Genomic DNA, 23,196 nt, shown 5'->3' with positions numbered 1-23,196 from the left:
ACGAATCAGTACCCGCACAGGGTTGGGCAGGGAGGGGCGTGACGTCACGCACTTTGCCATCCCGGGCTCTACTTCTCCAAAGAGTTTGTGTAGGGGGAGGGGCTACGACGGGACGGGGCGGGTCCGAAGTGTCTGTCTCGGGCTGAGCCGTGGAATGTGGGAGGAATAAGAAAGGAAAAAAGGCAGCCGCCAGCAGGGGGCGTGACTTGGCGGAATGACAGACAACTTTACGATTTTTAAGGCAATGAGAGGCGTGGCTAGAAGGCTGAGGCGGGCGTGATGTTGGTGGGTAAGGGGTAAGGTGTGCGAAGGGAGGGGCGTGACATTTATGTGTCGGTGGAGTTGTTGCAGTAGGAGGAGAGGGAGAAGGCGGGACGAAGGGGGAGAGGGGTACGAAGCCATGGGAGCTGCCTGAAAGAGTCCTGGTTGCGGACGGAGGGGTCGGTAGGGGAAAGAGCCGCCTGAAATAAGATGGGGATTCTCCCGGGAGTCTCGCTGTTGTTTTGCTACTGCTTGGCGTCTTCTTGGGGTAAGTGTCCGCTACTTTGCATGTGTCCGGGGCAGGGGGAGTTCGGCAGCTGCACTGCATGAGCGGAGGGGGAGGTCAGCACTACAGGGCCATAAAAAGTAAACTATTTCTGTGCAGAGCCCATGACTGCAAAGCACGCACTCCCCTACAGCATTAGTGGGCCCTTCTGCAGATCCAGCGTCCCCCCAACTTATGGAACAGACAGGCTTCCTATGTAACCCCATGCAGTGGGCTAGGGACTGAGAGAGGCACTGACTGAACAACAATACTGGCTCTTTGCAATGATTTGCTCGCACTCCTGCCTGCAGAGCTGTCACTTTGTCTGTCCTGCAATCACAAGATATATATAGAAAGTATAGTTATGGAGCCCAGTCTTTATATTGGATGAACATATATTTGATGTCCTTGGATCTGTGATTGAATGTCTGATACAACAATGTTATGCTTGTAATACATTTTAGGGGGTCTGAACCTCAAAAAGGGAGCTTGGATTTAAAAAGTCCAGAAAGCCACTGTTGCATGTTGTACAAAGCTGTCATAAAAGCAGCTGCTTGTTATATGCAGGATCTATGATCTGATGATAAAGGGACATCACTTGGTCAGATCCTCTTGGGATGATACATTTGATGCATATGCAGAATTATTGTTGCCTTCGTTATTGCTTCAGTTGAGAGGGATTTCTGTTTTTGTTTAGGGAATTTATGCAGGTCCGGCTGTTAGAGGTTTATTATGTTTTGGTCTCCAGATGCCTTTGCATTGTTGTCCCTTACATCTTGATGCAGTGAATGGAGCGTCCCGCACAGAAATCCTGGTTCGGAACATTGTTTATTCTAGATGTTTTAGATAGCTGGAGAATACAGAAAATGTGCTAGAGATTTACAAATAAAAAGCCTTTGACTGGTAGCCTTCTCAAACAAAAATCTCCCCCTTTTCTTGTGACTATAAAGGTGTCTCAGGTGCCTAAGCTGGAGGACTGGCACTCATGGTCCATGCCAGTTTATGGGACAGGTTATAGGTATCTCTGAATCCTGATTACAGTACTGTGTTTTTAAAAACTGGGATGATATATTCTCAGGACTGTATATATGTTGCTTCATGTACTTTAAAAAGTGGTCTTGAGTTAACTTTTAATATGTGCATATTATGTTCATCTAACTTAACATTCAAGCTGCATAGGTATTTCTTTGCCTAGGATTCTAAAATACAAATTGTACTGTGGGCTCTGAAAATAAATGAACCATCCAATTATCTTTGTATAATAAAGAAAGTAAATGTGAAATGCAAAAACACACTCATGTATTTACTATTTAAGCGTTCTGGGACTGATGAAAAGGTAAATGCTAAAAAATCATTACAGAAGTTCTACACTTCAGTCATTGATGTTGTGAATATGCAAATAATATTGTATACTAGGGTAAAGGTTTGTGCCTCTTTACTTACACATATTATAGAGATCCCCTCCATGCCAGTAAGAAGAGCTGATTTAAAAAGCTAATATTGTATTGTACTGTACAGCTGGATGTACTGTGCAATCCAAGCATGTTAGCTATTAAGGGATGGTGTTAGAAAACATGGGGGTCCCTGGCAATGCAGGGAAACTGAGGCCCCCGAAGGGTGGGAAAATAACATAAGCCAGGAATGTCCAGCCTGTGGCTCTTCAGCTGTTGTCCGTCTGCAACTCTCAGCATCCCCAACAGCTTTTTGGGTTTTGAAGGGATGGTGAGAGTTTCACAGATTAACATCTGGAGAGCTGCAGGTTGAACATCCTTTATGTATTAAATAAAAATATTTTATACATTTTACAAAATAGTATATGCCCTTTGTGTGTGTTTGTGAATTTAAGAGTACCCTGAGATACATGTATCGGACCCCTTATCCAGAAACCCATTATCCAGAAAGTTCTGAATTACAGAAAGGCCATCTCCCATAGACTCAATTTTAATCAAATAATTCACATTTTAAAAATGGCTTCCCTTTTCTCTGTAATAATAAAACAGTGCTTTGCACTTGATCCCAACTAAGATATAATTAATTCTTATTGGAGACAAAACAATCCTATTGGGTTAATTACTGTTTAATTTTTTTAGTAGACTTAAGGTAGGAGATCCAAATTATGGAAAGACCCCTTATTGGGAAAACCCCAGGTCCCGAGCATTCTGGGTAACGTGTCCTATACCTGTAATACATTTAAAGTTATGTCTCACAGTTATACTTTTTTGAGGTCTCTCAAGTTGATGGACTACAAGGGCTTCCAGCAAAAATATTTTCATTCAGTATATCCTGATATAGTCTTTAATATTACTAAATATCGACAGGAAAGCCATTGTTTGCTCTAATGGAATGAGTACTACAGTAATTAACCTATGGTATGTGTAATAAGCAGACTGAAATATAATACATAACATTTTGATTTTAAAATGTGTCTAGGGGCTGTTTATCCTTATAAACATTATCTTTATCAAAAGTATACCCCAAGTCATTATTATATATGCATTGATTTCTATTTTTCATTTTTTTCCCCAAAATGAAGTTTAAAAATTTAAAATTTCAGTGTAGCCATTATCCTGTAGTAATTAGGGTAGCCAAATCATTGATGTTTCTAAATGTTATAATTTGATACCATAGCTGATATATTTCTCAGCTGTATCATTAGCCCCTACTGGGCATACACCCAGAGCTGTACTGTCACAATGTAACTTGTTGGAATCATTTGTTTCTGGGATATTCTCTGATGCTACTAAAAAATGTATCAATGTTGTAGTAAATTTTAACAGTTTAGAAGGTCTGAGACTTGGCTTGCTGACTTTATATGAGAAAATGAAGCAAAATTAAACCTTTTTTTAGGAAAATGGTAAAGGGTAGATAATTGAAACCAATATTAAAAAAGGCATAATGTTTGATTTACTGTTAGAAAATGATACATATTGAAAATGATGCACTAATTTGGAAAACTATATGTAATAAAATGTATAAAGATTGGCAAACCATTCATACGTTCAGTGGCAAGAGGCCGCAGTTAAATGTTTTCAACTACTTGCTGCTAGAAATCAGTACTGCAGGCCTGTGGCTCCAATAACAGACCATGAAGAAGCATGCAAAGTTCTGAGAAACTGGGTTATTATTATTATTAACATTTATTTATAAAGCGCCAACAGGGTTATTTTTAGAAATTGATTGACAGATTGATTAAAAATCCTTGCATCCTGTTTAGGATTAAAAATCCTTAAAACATGATAAAATCTTTAAAAATTCATTCCTGGACTAAAGGCTTATGTTCTATAATCCATATCTGTCGCTGTAGTTGCTTTGTGTATGTGTGTGTTTATGCAGACTCCGTTTGACATATTCCAGGAGCATGTACAGTTTATAAGAGGGTACATTTCCAATATGAAGTATAGTACACTGCCAAAACTGAGATTTGCATTAGTAAACTGGTATATGTAAAATCCCTATACATAAATATTTAAAAAAAAAAAACCATAAGCTAATTTTATGAATAAATGTATAGATATGGTTCGTCCTGTTTTGGATGCCCAACTATTTGCTGCTCTGCTCAGTTAAAAGAAAAGGAAAGGCATTTTATTGCCAACAGATTAGTCATAATAGTGCAAACTAGAAAGCTATATTTGTTCTGTAGAAAGCTATAGCATACCTGAGTAAAAGAACATGTATATAGACAGGGTCGGACTGGGGGGTGAAGGGCCCACTAGGGCTCCCCTAACCCCCCTTGCAGGGCCCCCCACCTGAATTCCTCCCCCGAACACATACATTTAACGCGTCAGTGGAGGAGAGGTCGGGTGGGGAAACACATGTAAGGGACGGGTCTGGGCTGCCGGAGCCCACCGGCATTTTTCCCGGTGTCCCCGCGGCCCAGTCCAACCCTATACATAGAAAAGAAGAAAATAAATCCTCTATTTTTTTGATAGAGGACTGTGTGAGTTCTTATGGCTGTATTTACATAGACCTTTCTGATAAAGCTTACTTAGTTTTTTGCCTTTCCTTCTCTTTGAAAGGGAATGGTCATACACGTACCGATAAAACCGGACAAAACCTTGTTTTCTGCACTTTTTTGGACTGTGCGTGGACTTCCGCTATACACTCCCCACAGTCAGAATATACTGAAAATAAGTTTATAGGCTTACAAAATGATGTATTCAAGGCATACCAGCATTGTTAGTCCAAACAAAATCAAGTGAGGATGGAGCTTCATTACATTAGGGAACCTATTTATCATACTGCGTAAAACAATGAACACCAGGAAAACTGAACAAAGCTGTTAATTTGCAAATTTATCAAGGTGTTTGTTTTATTTTATGCTGCTTGAACACCGGATTTGATGCCATTATTTTACACCAATTCAGACTTTGCGTAATCCAAGTCAATAAGAAAAAATCAAGTAGCAAGCAAGTTCCACGGAAATAAAAACACGAACAAAAAATGTGTTGAATGAATGCCTTATTTTCCCATAGCATTTTCAAACGGCTGCTTCTGTGTACACTGGCTTTTTACACAGAGGTGATTGCTGCAAATTAAGACAGCTTATAACCTGAGCAAGGCATTATTGTCCATAGCATTTCTTATTAGCTAAGACTACTGTGTTCTTATTGGTAATAAGTGAATTATTTATACAGAACAGCACTACTATACTTTAGTCAGCAATGATAAAGTGCACTCTGCGATATGGCCCCCAGTCTCCTGAAACCCTGCCAACTCAAGGAAAACTCAGCCAAAATCCTTCCACTTTCATGGCAGTCAGGGACCCCTGCCCGATGCTGGTAGGGGAGAGATAGGAAAGGAGAGTGGCAAATTGATAAACCACATAATTGGGGGAGTTGGGGAAAATACAAACAGAGAAACTGACAGAAAGAAGGGAAGTTCATCGCAGGTCCAACAAGGTATTTGGGACAATACTAAACGGCAAACAGTGAAATAACTATATAGCTGACATCCAACATATCAGATGACAGGGAGGAGAAATTAATCAGCAAGGACAAAACATGCCCTATGATGAAACCAGCACTTCGATGTAGTGACCTTTCAGGTGTGACAGAATGTGGTAAAGGGGTTTGGCAACCTTGTTTTGTGTGATGAACACATGCTTCTTGTACTCAATGATGTGCAATTTTGCGCAGCTTTGTCTAAGCAAAGCCCCAGCTCACTTGTGTTTAGTGGATTCATAAGATGGCCATACACAAGGTATTGGCCCTTGTATAGCAACAAAACTTTCCTGACAAATAAACGATATATAATATATGTGAATATGAGATTAAATAGAGCTCCTCCTTGTTGGAAGAATTAGGTGGGGCCAAAATTGTAAGCAGCAAATAGTAATTATCCATGCCGCAAAAGCTGTGTCCTATTTTCTAATCTTGTTGGGCCATATTTTGTCATTGACACCATGCATGCTTTGTATTGTCTGGGATTGTTTTTCATCATTGGAAATATGGCTGTGGAATTCATACATAAACCCTTCAACTCCGATTCCTCAGTTTATGGTACCACTCCGACTCCAGGTACCAAAATTTGCTTACGGAAAGGGTATGGAGTCCTTACATAAATCCTTTCGACTCCAGCTCCTCCGTTTATGGTATCGCTGACTCTGACTCCAGGTACCCGAAATTGCTTCTGACTAGGACTCCACAGCCCTAATGTATACTTTGGCAGAGTGAGGTTACATCTGTCATAAAAGTTGATGCTACAGAGCTAATGCAGAATGTATCAGTTTATGAGCTGCCATGTATTGTGAACGTTCAAGAACCTTGCCTACTGTCACGCTTCATTTAAAGCAAATGTGGAATAGAGGCATTATTTTAGTAAGGCTGTAATATAGAGCCAGTATACCACCTTTATCAACATCCTACGGACATATAAGCTACACCTTGCAACCTAAAGAACTATAAATGCCAAATGAAAATGGCAACTTTCCAATATACATGAATTATTTCCAGTGGTTTTTAAGTCATTTGTAACATAGTTGCAAATTAATGTGATTACCTGCCGTTGCTACATTGTTTCAGGCGTCAGACCTAGGATTGCAAAAAACATAAAGCACTCGTTTCAATAACCATTACATTTACAAATGTTAAAAACTATTGACAATTTGTGCTTAGGCCAAAGTCACGCCTTGTGTTCGGTCCACTTCTCTCCTCTGTGTTTTGTAGTCATTCGGCCTCATCTTCAGCTCCATGTAACTGGAATGGAGATCAACTCAAAAAATGAGAAAGCGGACATTGATTAAAGGGGTGGTTCACCTTTAATTTAACTATAAGTACCTTTTTTGTTTTTTCTATTCAGTCCCTCTCCTAGTCATATATCAGTCTCTCATTCAAGACACTCACTGGTTGCTAAGGTAATTTGGATCTTAGCAACCAGATAGCTGTTTTAACACCAAACTCGACAGTTGCAGAACAGTTATTGAAATAATTTAAAAAAAAAACTACAAATAATAATGTAGACCAACTCGAAATATTACTCTTTACATCATACTAAAAGTTAACTCAAAGGTGAACAACCCCTTTAAAGTAACAGTAACACAAAGAAATGAAAATGTATTAAAGTAATTAAAATATAATGTACTATTGCTACTACTGGTAAAAATTATGTGCTTGCCTTAGAAACTTAATAAATCCTCCGCTGTGTAGCCATGGGCGCATCCATTTAAACTGGAAAAAAGGAGAAAAGGCACAGGTGACATAGCAGATAACAGATACACCAATGTATTCCACAGGACTTATCTATTATCTGCTATGTAACCTGTGCCTTTTCTCCTTCTTCCCAGCTTGAATGGCTGCCCCCATGGCTACACAGCAGGGTATTTATATGAACTATAGTAGAGTTTCTGAAGCAAACACACCAGTTTTACCAGTGCAGGGCAACAGTACATTATATTTTAATTACTGTAAAACACTTTCATTTTTTGTTGTTACTCTTCCTTTTAACTAGTTACCATTCCAACACTGACCATTAGGTGTCAATTAACTTGATTAACTATTAATTAATTCTTTTAAAAAGGGCTTAATGTGTTGGCCATAAATGTATTACATCTGTATTGCATTTACCTTTTGGAAGAAAGGAATGTTCCCTTTGTAAGAAACCTTCAGATAACAGTCCAACTTGCTGATCCATTATCCTGATCATTTATCTTTTGTATTTATCATTTGTAATCCTTTTTATACAAATGCAGTGATTTTTTGTTTTTGTTACATTTGGCTTTTCCTTGGTAGAGGGAATAGTGTATATGTTTTAGGGAAGTTACCTCAAAACTACCTTACAGCCACACATTATGGAAGGCTTGTGAATTATATCTTTGTTTATTTTTAAATTCATTATTTATAATGCATAAGGTTGTACTTCCCTTTAAAATACTGTTGCTACTGTCTTTGCTGAAGGGTTAAGTGAGGATGGCTTGGCACTACCCATGGGAATTTGCTGTCAGAAAGACAAGGAGATCCCCTTTCCTAAAAATTAAGTTCAGTTTAGATGACAAACAATAGCTGTCTACATCAGCTCTATAGCCATGTGAGAACAGCAGGCCAAAATAAACCGTGGAGCAGACTTGGTGGGGGAGGGAAGTCAATTTCTTAATTCCTTTTGAAGGGAGTGTATATAAAACAGAGAAGAACACATTAACTATGAGCTATGAATAAAGACAAATCATTGGAATATGGTTTTATCTTTTTGGAATTGATGCACTTTTTCCTTAGTTTGGGTTAGAAAAGTTACATTTTTATTGTTTTGGAATGGAAGCAACTTTTTTTTCTATTTGGCTTACAATACTGCATCTTTCTGCTTGTACCTTGAATAGGAAACTGTCTCCTAACACCCTTGGTTCCTTACTTGCAATTTTTGCTTGAGTCTGTAGCAGGTGGTAGCGGTGCTTGTGAATTTCCTGCTAAGCTTCTTACTGTCATTGTCTTGCAACATATCATGGTGAGTAGAGGTGACCGCATAGCAAAATATACTTTCCACAATGTTGTTGCCTTTTGGCCTTATTTCAAGGAAAACTATACCCCCAAACAATTTAGGTCTCTATAAAAATATATATTTCATAAACAAGCACATATGTAAAACACTGCTTCATCTAAATAGACCATTTTCATAAAAATATATTTTTTTAGTAGTATGTGCTATTGGGTAATCCTAAAAGGGTTTTCATGTTATATATATTTTTTTTTTTTTTTAAAATAAAAAAAATATCAGCGGTATTTTACCATATAAAGCAATACACGGTTAGCAAATTCTCAAGGTTTACTTAAGGTTCACATGATGTACAGGAGATAAATCAATTACTATGCCATCAGCTAGCCATACACTGCAAATGGTACACATCACTGCATATGAAATCAGTGTATAAAACTGTAAGACAAAAAGGTCTTTCATTGAAATCAGCCCTTGACATGCTTCAGTGTAATTGTATAAGACATGCAATCAGCTTCCTCTGGAAAGCTATTTCTGCCCGAACCTGTACTATAAAGTAAACCACACAATTTAAAAGGTAGCCTTCTTCAGAAATTCAAAGCAGACATAAGGAAATATGAAAAAACCCTACAGTCTGTTGGGTGATCAATGGGATACAAACTCTTAAGTCATTGGTTAATGAGAAATACTTGTTTCAGAGAAGACCAACATCCTGTTAAATTACTTAATATGCTATTAAGGCAAAAAGGGGTACAACAAAGAAACAAAAAAAAAGTTTATATATTATAACTGAGGTACCATGGCCAGGAAAACATTTGCGCTGCAGAGAAGTTGCTTGGTTAGGTAGGTAGGTAGGTAGGTGGGCTAGTACATAACAATACCCATGATTCCTATTAGGTTTTCAGGCATATGGACCTCATAACCAAGCTCAGCTCAGCCATCTTAAAACTTATGTAACTTATGTATCAAGCTACTCAGCGCAGCTTGACGGGGCAGGCAGGTAGGCTGGATAAATGGGCAATGGTCATTGACCACCAATGAACTGACTGATTTACTAGCACATTAATTAATAGTACAGTACTATAAATGAACTACTTATTATAAAATAACATCAACTGTTTATATTGGCATCTCTGTACTGAATGATATGAGCTATCTCCTACTTGAACTTTTTGGAAGTGAATTAACTAGTTATTGAGCCCCACAGTAAAATCATTGAGCTTCTAAACTTTGGGAACAAGACATTTTCCATAAACATGTAGTGCAGCTTATAAAGTCTCACTGGGCCCTCCACCAGTTGCAAGGTCTATTTCCTCTAGTTACAACCCTACATTTCAGTGAAATGATTTGCAAATTTGTATCATAGTAGCAGTGAGTAAAAAAACATTTTGGTACTATGCGCTTGTGTGCATGGATGGGGTCCCTAGAAGCTGTATCCAAAAGTGATATAAATGAATATGAGAAATTACAGTTCTGTTACCATTTAAAAATAAGTTCATATACAGAACACTTTAGGTTGACATGCAGTTAGTTGTCACAATATGACACAATGACAAATATAATATATTTTACCTGTCATTTCTATTATATTGCATGGCAATTACATGAAGCCATGTCTATAATTATTATTATTTCACCCAACAAGATTACCCAAGAACATAAAGGTGACAGTTTTCTGTGATTATTGTCTTCTCATTTACTCTGATTTAGTAAAGGCACTCCTCACTGGAACGGCAAATGCCACAGTAAGATGTCACTTCAGCCAAACAATAACTGCCAGTGTAATATTACTTTAGGCTTTATAAGGACATGCAAAGTATTCACTTAAAAGAAAATCTAAAAACCTGGGGAACTTCTGATAGAATACAAATGGCTGTCCAAAAAAAAAAAAAACATGACTGCATGGACAGGAAGGAGTATGGGTAATAAAAATGAAAGGCTAGTTATTCTAGTGTAGGGTTAACAGATCCTATGGATGTAAACTATTCCCTACTCCCCTAGTTGCTAGGCAGAAGCAGTATCTAAGTAATCTTATTTACTATTATTGGGCCACTTCCTGTCATACTTTAATACAGTGATTGGAAAGGTGTGCTTCTTGCTCTTTGGCCTTCCATCCTTGATCCAGGTAGAAGTGTCTGAGCACCCTGGTGTTAACAAGGCCCAGTAAAGAGTTCTGCCCAAAAGAGACAGCCCTAATGAAATGATTGTTTCTGGAAATAGTTCAATGGGTGCCAGGAACAAAGGAAAAAACAAACATTTAAATCAATTTCAGCTTGTATTCCCCGCAACTCCATTAATATTAGCTGCAATCTAAGTCCTTGTTAACTAGTTAACTAGAACGTAGCTACAGATGTTCATGGAACTAGGTGATTGCACCCAATATACATTGACTGGAGGTGAATGTCCTATGGTTGGCTGCACCTGAATAGCCAAAATGTCAAACACTATGGAGGGCAAAGCAGAACAAAATCTGCATTGTGACTTCAGTAACTCGGATTTGTTTAATTGCCAAACTCTGACGCTGCTTAGGTCTGTGCCATGTATTTTAAAACTCTCAGTCTTAATGCCCAATGATGAAGAGACCAACTAAACAGTGGTAACCTAATCCAGATTTCCTGTGTTATGATTGCTAAACCTCCTGGCAGTTTAGTAGTAACCAAACGCTTTAATCTAACACTAATGAAGATTGCAACTGCGTAAATCAAAACCTTTAATAACAAGAACTTGTAGATATTCGAGAAGTTTTCAGAAACCTCATGAGGACTCAATAGCTAAAACGTACACATAAACACATTGCCATACAAACATATAACATATGTATACCCAATGACCTAATGGAAAAAGTTGGGTATTTTATTTAGATGATGTTGTGGGTTTTTTTTTTTTTAAAGATTTTTTTGCTTTAACCCTTTGGTCAGCTTGCTGTTTGCCTTTAAAAAGGCCTAGACCACCTCAGGGTGATCCTGTGAACACTTTTACAATATACATGAATTTTAGTGTTTTTCTGAGATTTTAGCTGTTTTAAACTGCTGATACCGGGCTTTTAGGTGATCCCCTGTCTGCAGCCATGAGTGCATGACTACTTCCACCTAATGTGAAGAAATTTAATCAACTGCATTTGGTTTTTCTTAAAGGAACAGTAACACCAAAAAATAAAAATGTTTTTAAGTAATCATAATACAATGCAATGTTGCCCTGCACTGGTAAAATTTGCACATTTGCTTCAGAAACACTTCTATAGTTTATATAAAAAGCTGCTGTGTAGCCATGGGGGCAGCCATTCAAGCTGGAAAAAGGAGAAAAGGCACAGGTTACGTAGCAGATAACAGATAAAACACCATTGTATTGTACAGAACTTATCTGTTATCTGCTATGTAACCTGTGCCTTTTCTCTTTTAAATGGCTGCCCCCATGGCTACACAGCAGCTTATTTATATAAACTATAGTAATGTTTCTAAAGCAAATACACCTGTTGCACCAGTGCAGGGCAACAGTACATTATACTGTAGTTCCTTTTATACACTTTTTTTTGGTGTTACTGTTCCTTTAAGAATGAAGGATGATGATTCTCATCAAAGTTGGTACACTAAAAAACAGATTTTAAGGTGCAGGGAATTTGATGGGTCAGCTTACCCTGCATAGTGGACAGTTAACTTTGATGAAACAGCAGCCACTTGCATAGTTAAAAAAATAAATCTGGCCATATATCTTCAGACCAAATGAGCTGCTTCCTTGCCTATCTATGGGGCCTCTCTGACAGATACCTGGCTACAAATCGAGCAAATATCTATTGGGTGAGAATGAAAATTTTATTAAGCGAGGACCACATCAGAGCACTAAAGTAGTCCTCTCCCGATGCAGTCAGACCAAATTATCAAATTAGTCTGAATAGGCCCTGGGGGCCAAAGTGGGCAAAAGGTCTGACAACAAGTAGATCTTTATGTGTATGGCCATCTTAACTGGCTGTGGGGGTTTTGTGCAGTTTTAATTCCCCTGAAAGTGGAAGTTGGAAAATTGCCTGGACCAGTACTGTCCAACTTATTACATGTATAGTGGGCTGTGCCAAACTCTGCACTTGGCTGTTCTGCACAAAAAAAAAAAACTGAGGTCTTCATGGAGAACTGGTATATTTATGGTATTTTGTCTTGTCTTGTGTATTGATTTCAACAAGGCCTAAAATCGTCTGTGTTTATTTTTACAAGACTTTAGAGCCTAATGTGAATAATAATCCCAGTAACAGTGCCATTTGCTGCGGAAATAAAGTAGGGTCAATGTGGCCTGCAGAATTGTTAATAAGCTGCCATCTGGTTGTACCCTGCAGGCCTCCCATGCCAGCAGAAAGCAAAGTAGGATTGTCCAAGTGGCAACTGACTCTGCCTCAATACAGAGCAAAAGGCACTCATTTGAGGGCAGTCTCATGAATAGTGTGTGGTGATGAAACATATTAGATCACATGTACATTCACAAGTGCAGTGTTAAAGTGAAATTTTGAGCGCAATGGCCATGTTTTTTTCCCACAGTGCAGAGTTTTTTCAAGATTCCGGTGTCATTGCTGTTGCAAATGGGCGATTCTTGTAACACGGACGAAGTCTGCAATTGAAAGTGCGCGCACGCACGAAACACGTCAGGCGTTGTGTCTTTTAATGGACAAATAATGATCAACTTTTAAGAATATATCCCAGTCCGGTGCGCTTGGTGTTACCTGCTTTGGAAGTTTGCAATTTCTTTGTGCCCAATTCTCTAGGTGCAAGTGTACTGCGCCTAATGACGCTGGGTGCAATGGAAGACCTGGAGCTATCGCCTAATCAGGAGGTGGTGGTAGCTCCAGGGTTCCCCTGCGTCAATAGGTGTAGCATAGCATAGTTATGAACGGAAGTCAGGAAGGGCTGAGCAACACTGAGCGCAACTATACAGAAGCAAAAGGAGCATATTTGGCAAGTGACTACGGTGTGATTGTGGGGGCCACAATTGCACCTGCAGACAGAAATGGGCCCTAAAATCTTAGTCCTTTTAAAATCCTTTTTGCTCCAGGCTTGCACATTGCATTGGTTAAAAAATAAAGATGGGAAAAAATTCTTATGACGCATGTTTTAATAAAAAACAAAAATAGCTCAGGGCAGGTTTTTGTATCATTTTTGTGATGGCCAGTTTATTGCCACACAGTGCCTGTCTCCATTTAATGCAACAAACTAATAAACATAGTGGCACCACTGATTCCTGCTGTATTTTTAGACAATGTGGTATCCTGTTTTACTCTCTGGCATACAGACTCAGCACAGATGTTTTCTTTTAATAGATCTCTTGTTAATGGAGCGCAGATATTGTAGTTAGGCCCCTACAGGCACATTTTCTTGCAAACGTTAGTGTGTAGCATAAGTTGGAAAGTTAATATGTGACCTTTATGTGGCTAGGACTGGCTAATTTTATTTTGTTTAATCTTCTGCCCCTCTAACGGTGTACTGTGTAGCAGTTGTGTGTATTTTTGTTATGTGTAGAAGTCATCTGTATTTCTAAACATACAGATTTTATGTGTTATTATTTACAAGATGTTATTTGTGCTGAGCTATGAAATAAAGGCTTTCTTTGTGTGCTGTGTCCCTTGCCCTAGCTGTAACTAGCTATACTTCCCTAGAGTTACACCAGAACTGAACTTCACTTTTCCTGGAACCTTCTTGTTGCCTCTCTATGATGGTGTCTGTAGTAACCTGTTTAATAACTCTAAAACAGTACGAACACTCATTTTTACATCCCAAATCACAAGATAACAAATGAGTGTGCACTAATTTGTTATCTCATGATTTGGGATGTAAAAATGAGTGTTCGTGCTGATTTAGAGTTATTAAACAGGTTACTTCCAGAATAAGAGACGCTTAGGCAAGTGAGGGATATAAAACATGGTAAATTCTGGTGCAATAACATATGTGATTCATGAAATTATAACGCAGTTAACATTCCATTGGGATTATGGTTAAATATAAGAATGCTGAATGCTATGCAACAATGCCTGGAAATAGCTGTGATTTTTAAAAGGCATGAATATGTAAATAGTGATGAAGTATGCTAAATATTCTAATCTTTCACTAGGGACAGTTATGTGCAACCATGGTCCAAATTAAGCTCTATATGTGCATATTTCTTAAGGTAAAGCAAACCCTTTTATTCACAAGCAGGTGTTATCTTTAGAGACTATGATAAAGTTGCATGCTGTGTCAGTTGCAAGAATAAACCTTTCATTGTGTAACATGCGGTTTGTGAAGTGGTGCTAAAAACACACAGTGGTTCCCTGAACTGTGGGGAGACAGTCATTACCCTGTATTCAGCAAGCTGATGGGCACATGGGTGGTGCATGGGGAAAATAAAATTAAAATACTGTTAAAAAAAAATAGAAAAATAAAAAATCTGTTCTAAATAAGCCATCAAGCAATATAGGGTAGGATGGCAAGCCTTCAGGCCAAACCTCCCTGTAGTACATAAGCATTTTTGGATTTAATATTTCTAAAAAAAAAAACAAAAAAATTCTTAGCTGTATATTAGCCTCAAAAATGGGGCAGGAATAAACTGTTGGTAGTGGTTTGGCATTTGGGCAGTCTGGTACTGCAAGCAGCGCAATTGCCCCACACCCCACTGCGCGGGATACTGTTCTGTCTGAGTAGAAGGAAATCTGCCACAGCAGCAGTGGGACAGTTCACCTTCAGTCACTGTAGTTCTTCCAGAAAAATATTTTTATTTCTTCAGTGTGGATTATATATATATAAAAAAAAAAGTGCTGGTTTGTATAGCACTGATTCTATTAGCTGCCAAATCTGTTTCACAGATGAGCAAGGAAGATGCAGATATAATGGAAGCATGCAATTTATTATTAAAACCAATCCACATTGCAAAAACGCTTATTTTGGTACTAAAGTGCTTGATTTCAATAGAAGTTCAGAATTTTACTGTTTACTAATCAGAAGCAAATTGCTGTTTTTCTACCCACAATGCAGTGGTATCCCCAGAGTAACGTCAGGTTAATATTTTTGTAAAAGGGAACAGCGTTACATCTGGTGCAAATATGGCATAAACTTCCAATTCATTTGGTGCATGTTGTAACTATTGGTGCAAACTGCTATGGGAACCCTGGTACTGCTGACATGCTGAGGGTGATAGTCACTTCAGAGTTACCTAGTGTCCTTGTGTGCTTTTATCAGAGCACGCTAATTGGGCCCTTTGACACTCACCACCATTGGCTAGGAGCATGTATGGGTGCAACTAACTTTATGAATAGCATCCATGTGTGCCCAGCTCTGCTTCTAAAGTACTGTTTTGTGCTTGCATTCATAAACAAGCAAACATATTTTGATGTTGGTTCCCTGTTGCAGTTGGAATAAAATGTGAGGAAGAATGTTGAAAGAACAGTAACGCCAAAAAAATTAAAGTGTATCAAACGATTTAATATATTATGCACTATTGCCCTGCATTGGCAAAAGTTGTGTGTTTGCTTTAAAAACTCTACAACAGTTTATATAAACAAGCTGCTGTATAGCCATGGGGGCAGCCATTAAAACTGAAAAAAGGAAAAAAAGGCACAGGTTACATAGCAGATAAGCTGTATAGATTCTAATTGTATTCTTTAGAGCTTATCTGTTATCTGCTATGTAACCTGTGCCTTTTCTCCTTTTTTTCTAGCTTGAATTGCTGCCCCCATGGCTACACAACAGCTTATTTATATAAACTATAGTAGCTTTTCTGAAGCAAACAGAACTTTTACCAGTGCAGTGCAACAGTGCATTATATTTTATGTACTTTAAAACATTTTCATTGTTTGGTGTTACTGTTTCTTTAATCCTTGCATATGACTTTTCTTATGAAAAGTAGCCCTTTTGGTGAAAATGTTGCTTAGTAAATAAAACCTTTATTTTTAAGTTTTGTTTATTGCTTTTCCCTGCCTAGGATTTATAATCTATGTTTCTGGCATGAAACTTACAGTACCATTTCTATATTTTTGGGTTGCCGCGAAATGAATGGGTATTCCTCAGTGGCTGCAGCCATTGGCACAGAATGGGTTACATTTGCATAGTGGCACCAGAGTTTTGGGATGCTGCTGAACCAGTTGCAGTCACACACACTTCGGCTTTGGTGGAAGTGAATGGATGTGGTTTCTCCTGGCAGGTTTGTGCAGACCGTTCAGATGCTCTATATAAGTGCTCGCTTCATCTACAGGTGCAAGTAAAATGCAGGTGTCCTTATGATTCTTCAATATTTCTAAAATGTGACTTTTTAACTGCTTTAGTGTACTGCTCTCCCAACCCTGTATATGTAGGCCTATCATTTCAATTTCATTTATTTGACAGATGAACCTGTTATTCTGTTGTGATTATAAAGGTTTGGGCTTTGTTGAGATTGACTTGCTGGTTGCTGCTTTGCTTTTCTGAGTAGCTGATGGGACACTGAAGGAAAAATATTCAAATTTTAACAATATTTCTAGGTTAAAGGAACAAAACAGTATACTATTGGTACATGTTTATCTACCTCTATAAAAGGACTCTAAGCCATACAATGTGTCAGGGATGTTGCGTTTTTAAAGAAAGTAAGGAAAACACACAGTGAATTAGGGGAAATAAATTCCTGTATTCAGGCATAAAATGAACACTATAGGGTACATTCACATGGCCCAGTGTGCAAAGTGCAAATAAAGGGAGCAATTTCCCATTTTTTTTTTTTTGCATTCTGCCCACTGCATTGTGCATATAGGCCAAAATGATGTGTTTAGGGACATGCAACTGCTCTTTGAATCTAGTGTGACCTGCGTTATTACACATTCGATCCAAAAGTGGTGGGCAGGGGAGGCACATAGGTGTTTTTTGATCTGGCACTCCCAGCCAAAGAGCAGCATACCCCTGAGCACAAGTGCTCCATAGATGAACACTAAGGGGCACACTATTGCACCCCCTTAGAGTTCTTGCACTTGTGCTAAGGGGCTTTTTAAAAGACCCCTTTATACCTTTTTAGAAATAATTGATAAAGGTGTCATTTGAAATTATTATACACACGGCTGTGCTTATTATGCTAGTGTACTCTCAGGAATGGGCATGCAGGAATATGAAAAAATATGAAATATATAAAATATTAATATAGCCAGTTAATAATAATGATGATAATGATGACATTATACTGTATAATGGGTAATGAATCAATTACTAAGGATTATATTATGATAAGGATCTTTATTAGTGCTATGAAAACCTGTGTAATGGTCAGGCAAGAGAGAGCTCTGTTGGCTTGATTCCTTGCTTGCTATATTAATCAATGAAATACTTTCTAATGACTCTGAGTAAAGGTGGTAATTCCATTTGAACCTAATTGCCAACATTTTTGAGCAGTACCATCTAGCTCTTTTGATTTGTTTGTCCAATTATCCACCATACAAAGGGGGTTTACGTAATTAAATCCATTAAGGAATAGCAACCAATAGCAACCAATCAGCAGGTAGCATTTACTGGTAACCTTTTTAAAAGTCCAAATCTTATTGGTTCAATGGGTTACTGCTCCTGGGCAAACTTTGTGTCTTTTATTACATATGGGGGGAAGGTGTTTAGGGGCCAGAATATAATGAAATGATGATGTCATGCAAGGAAGTCAATGGAGTCCTTACACAGGCTGGGGTCAGTAAAAAATGTGAGGGCCACATATGGCCTCTAAAGGCCAAATAAAGTATTCAATAACATTGAAATATACTGTAATTTCTGTAGAGTTTTATTATAAATTGTTTATAATACATTATTGTATAAAGTTTTCTTAACCTTTTTCTTTTATAACCTGCCTTAAGTCTGGATGAACCACATAAAGAGCTACTATTTGTACAGCATTGAAACTAATCTGCTGAGTGGCCCCTGAGTTATGAGATATTAAGCATTCAGCAGTTATAGGCCTGGGACCTACCATTGACTCTAAAATATTTACTTAAGTAAGTCTTTCATTTAAAACACTTAAAGAAATAACAGCTGGGCCCCAATTTTGTATCTTAATGGTAATTCAGTCTCTTATAATCTTTCCCCGTAATCCAAGAAGGCGAAGGTTGCTGCGCTCAGATAGGCAGCTGAGAGAAAGCTGTAAGGAAAGACTGCTGCGGAAAGACTGATTTCTTTTTCTTGCTTTGCTTTATGAACTCATGCCTTTTGACTTGCAGAATTAACATAAAAGTGTACAGATAGCTTAATATGTAAATAATATGCTTTGAAAGGGTCGTCGCATTTTTCAGCTACATATGGTTATATGCTTTATTGTGTATACTGTTTCTGAAGCCACTTGATCTTGCTCACGAAGGAGAAATATAGTTATCGGCAATTAAACAAAAATCATTCTTGAAATAAAGTCTTATTTTCAGTCTTATTCTGAATATAGGACTTGTAATGTAGGATTTTGCCGTTACTACATGTGTATGTGTTGCGTTATTTACTCTAGCATTGTGGCAGGGGCAGTATACCCCTCTTGTTCAACATAGGTTCAATCAATAGGGCTTGTGTTGAACAGAATTTTTTCTCTTGTTTAAATCTCAAACAATATATAGTTTTTGTCATTCCTTAAGCTTAGCAGGACAAACGGAAATTGAAGCTACTCCATGTTTGGTCCTTACCAGGTATAAAATTAGATTACCAGTGCATTCTTAATAGGTCTTTCTTAGCTGTATGCTATACTGAGCTTAGTAAGTTAAACGTAATCAATGGTAAGATAGCATGAAGGCACAATTATGCTTTATAATTAGAATAATTAAGATATATCCAAAAATATATTCTGCTGTATGTTAGAAAATGCAAGTTCTATTCATTTTGCTCATGTTAAAAAAAAAAGTGTATATAATTACTATTTTAAGGATGTATTTACCTTCAGACATAGGTAACATTTTGATCATCAGTAATAAAACAAATCAGCAGCTGAACATAATTCAGTTTTCTGTATTAAGCTTCAACTTGTAGAATAAATGCTGGGAATTATTTCTGTTAATGACCTTGTATTGTTCTAATGCAGGGGTCCCCAACCTTTTTTACCCACAACCCACTCATATGTGAAAAGAGTTGATGAGCAACACAAGCATGAAAAAAAGTTAATGGGGCACCAAATAAGTGCTGGGATTGGCTATTTGGTAGCCCCTATGTGGACTGGCAGCCTACAGGAGGCTCTCTTTGGCAATGCTCATGGTTTTTATGCAACCAAAACTTGCCTTCAAGCCAGGAATTCAAAAAATAAGCACCTGCTCTGAGGACACTGGGATCAACATCCAAGTAGCTGGTGAGCAACATGTTGCTTCCGAACCACTGGTTGGGGATCATTGGTCTGATTAATGGGTTAATGTATTATTATTTATAAATGTTAAAAAAAAATTCATAGCTTATATAAAAATATGAAGAGGTTCTCTCACCCATAATCAATATACTTAGGCCATTAAGATGTAAAATGCCGCCCTCATTAAACAAAAAAGGATTGTCTATATATTGCAATATATTCAAACTGGCCAACTACTCAGATTCATCCTGGGTCTGGCCAGTCCGACTCTCAGTTTCATCTGATTCATTAAGAATTCTACTGCTTCATTATACATTTTACATAGGGAAAGGGAAAGTTGTGCTCACCTCTAAATTTTAAAGCATTAGGCTGTGCTGTTATTCTGAGCCTGCTGCACTGAATCAAACAACTTCCCTCTCTAATTGGGAATTACCAGGGTATCTAGTTGTGGCGATTTCCCTGGAATTCAACCAAACTTCTCAAAAAAAGGCTAAAAATGGTCCTCTCCAAAGAATGGCAAAACTATATTGTTACTGTGTATGATAAGGTATATGATAACATTATGCAATCGTAGTTTACTGTACTAAACTCAGTTCTACAGGAAATGAGGGTATAGTTCTGTTTTTATCTGAACCTACGTGATCTAAAGGTTTTAGGTTTAGGTAGTGCACTGCTCTCCTATTTCTCCTTCCTTTTGCTTCACTGTAAAACATTTCTCTCGTATACGTTACATACAATAAGGTGGTTTGCTTGAAAGGGAACCATATATCACTGCCATATTTAACTCATGCGTGAATTCATACATTGCATTAAAATATGCTAGGGCTTAATGTCAAGCATCTTTTTAGGCAGATATACCATTACCCCTGTACTGCATATAAAAGCCATAAATGGGAAACTAGACTGTACCCTCTTAGCCAGCCGCTCACATCACTGACTGCAGTCTCTGAAACTATGGGCCCTTTTTATATACACAGTCCCTTGTATATGGACTGGAAAATCACTTCTTAGTTGTTCGAGTATTTAATTTTATCCCCAGTAATGTTTATTAATAATTTCAATACACAAGCATAGACTGACTGTTATGGAAATTTTCTTATATAAAGAGGGGCATGTACTAATTTGTCTCTGACGCTGAGCGCTTCTTTGACCACTCTGGCTGTCAAAACAGAATGTTAAGTGCATAGCACAGCTCCCAGCTATGTGGTAGAACTAGAGAAGTTAGGGTGAGGCAGTGCCAAAATCGAGCTGAAAATCCTGATCTTGAAAGCTTTTTAAAAATGTATTCTACTCTATTACCGTAAGGTGTACTTTCAGAATAACAACAAAAGGATTGCTAATTCTGCCAAGAAAACCATATTTACCAAAAATAAATAAAGAAAAAAAACCTTAACTGCCTGCTGTTAAGGGGGGCAGGCGGTAACATCATGGGGGCTGGAACTGGGCAGATTAGGGCAGGCCAGTGCGTTATACACTTTTATTTATATATATATATATATATATATATATAAATATTATAGACAGATGCACAGCAAAAGGGGGATGGCCAATCACAGCCCTGCAGTCACACAAGCTAAGACAGGCTTCAGTTCCCTATCAGGTCAGCCTAGCTGCACAACCTGGGAAAGGAGGCAGCAGGAAGTGCAAATATTGAATGGGCTAGAAGAGCTTTTGTAGAGATTTTTAATTTATCAGTCCAAAACATAACTTTTATTAAACACATTGATATATATATATATATATATATATTATTGAGAGATTATATATATATATATATATATATATATATATATATCCATCAATCCAAATGGTATCTGCACTCCAAGGCTCAATATTCTGTGGGGTGCATAGCCAAAATTATATATATATATATATATATATATATATATATATATATATATATATATATATATATATATATAATATATATATAGAAAATAATAATCATCCGTGTCCAGCACACCCTTCAATGCTTTATCAAAAATTTATTGAAAATATATTGTTAAAACCGACGTTTCGGTCCTCATTAGGACCTTTCTCAAGGATGAGGACCGAAACGTCTGTTTTAACAATATATTTTCAATAAATTTTTGATAAAGCATTGAAGGGTGTGCTGGACACGGATGATTATTATTTTCTGTATATACATAATTTTGGCTATGCACCCCGCAGAATATTGAGCCTTGGAGTGCAGACACCATTTGGATTGATATATATATATATCAATTTGTTTAATAAAATTTATGTTTTGGACTGATAAATTAAAAATCTCTACAAAAGCTCTTCTAGCCCATTCAATATTTGCACTTCCTGCTGCCTCCTTTCCCAGTTTGTGCAGGGGAGCCGGTGGCACTCGGCACACTGCAATGTTGGATAGGAACCAATCAGCAGCTAGGCTGACCTGATAGGGAACTGAAGCCTGTCTTAGCTTGTGTGACTGCAGGGCTGTGATTGGCCATCCCCCTTTTGCTGTGCATCTGTCAGGGACCATTAAAACACACCCACCCCTCCTTTAAAACAGGGATAGCAGGACCATAGAGGATATATGGGAAGATCCAATAAAAGGGTATTTAAAAAGATCATTTTTAGTTCAAAGTGAACCCAGCACTATAGTATTTAATATTGCCTGCAAGAATGGGGAGAGTTTCACTTATCCTATATGTCTTCTTTAAGAAGAGTGGGGACGGGGGGGATCTAAATGTGAGTCAGGTGGCAAAACAGTTCAGGGCAGGATGAAAAATCACTTGTCAATTGTTTACACCACTGCTGAAAATTGACAGCAGTCAGAGAATGTTATATGATTTCTGGTATTCGTATTTTAGCAGGATATGGAAATATATATGTTATATTAGCCGGTTAGTCAGTTGTCCCACTTGCCTTTCCTCCCCTGTCCACTAAAGGGGAAGTGAAGGCCTCCCACAAAATGTAGGGGCTTTATTAGAATCATTTAGAGAAAATACCCTCATATATATATATATATATATATATATATATTTATATATCTCCATGTTAGAAGGTAAAAATGCAATATTTTTGCATGGTCAGTGGTCTAGCTCCCTTGTACTTGGCACTTAAGAGTACCGCATGGCTTGCTACATTTGAAGTACATTGCACACATTGCTTTTCCTTCTAATTTGTAGCTGGTCATTTAAATCCAGACTATCCAATGTGAATGTCAATTTAATCACTGAACAATTTTGTATTTTTGTTTAAGTTCTGCCAAATAACTGAGCTATATCCATTCCTTCTACTTTCTTTTTAACCATGTGGATGGATCAAAGTCATAAATTGTGTTTTAAAACATAATTTTCCTCCGCGCACACCGCAATTTTTTGTTCGCACTAGTCTCATTAGGCTGGTGCCCATATAAGAAGGAGCAATGCTGATCTTGAAAGGTGACGCTCTCAAGTGACTGCTTTGGAAGGAGTGGTGTTTGCTGGGAATACCCGGTTTTGTGCCTTTGAAGAATATCATAGACCTGAGCAGAATAA

General features: G+C 37.7%; 1 protein-coding gene across 2 annotated transcripts in view; it reads left to right on the top strand.

Moving 5' to 3' along the window:
* Window positions 1-338: 338 nt before the first annotated feature.
* The window catches only part of lrp5 (LDL receptor related protein 5), a 115,904-nt gene continuing 93,046 nt past the window's right edge, over window positions 339-23,196 (top strand). For both annotated transcript variants that reach the window (XM_018093450.2, XM_002941643.5), the window contains exon 1: window positions 339-529. Coding sequence is in view for 1 of the 2 variants with exons in the window: in XM_002941643.5 (XP_002941689.1) it covers window positions 472-529 (58 nt within the window). In the remaining variant the exon portion in view is untranslated. The remainder of the gene's footprint in view (window positions 530-23,196) is intronic.

Source organism: Xenopus tropicalis, chromosome 4, assembly GCF_000004195.4.
Source record: "Xenopus tropicalis strain Nigerian chromosome 4, UCB_Xtro_10.0, whole genome shotgun sequence".
Taxonomy (NCBI): Eukaryota; Metazoa; Chordata; class Amphibia; order Anura; family Pipidae; genus Xenopus; species Xenopus tropicalis.
The sequence above is the reverse complement of the archived record's forward strand: the minus strand, read 5'-3'. Positions and strand labels throughout refer to the sequence as shown.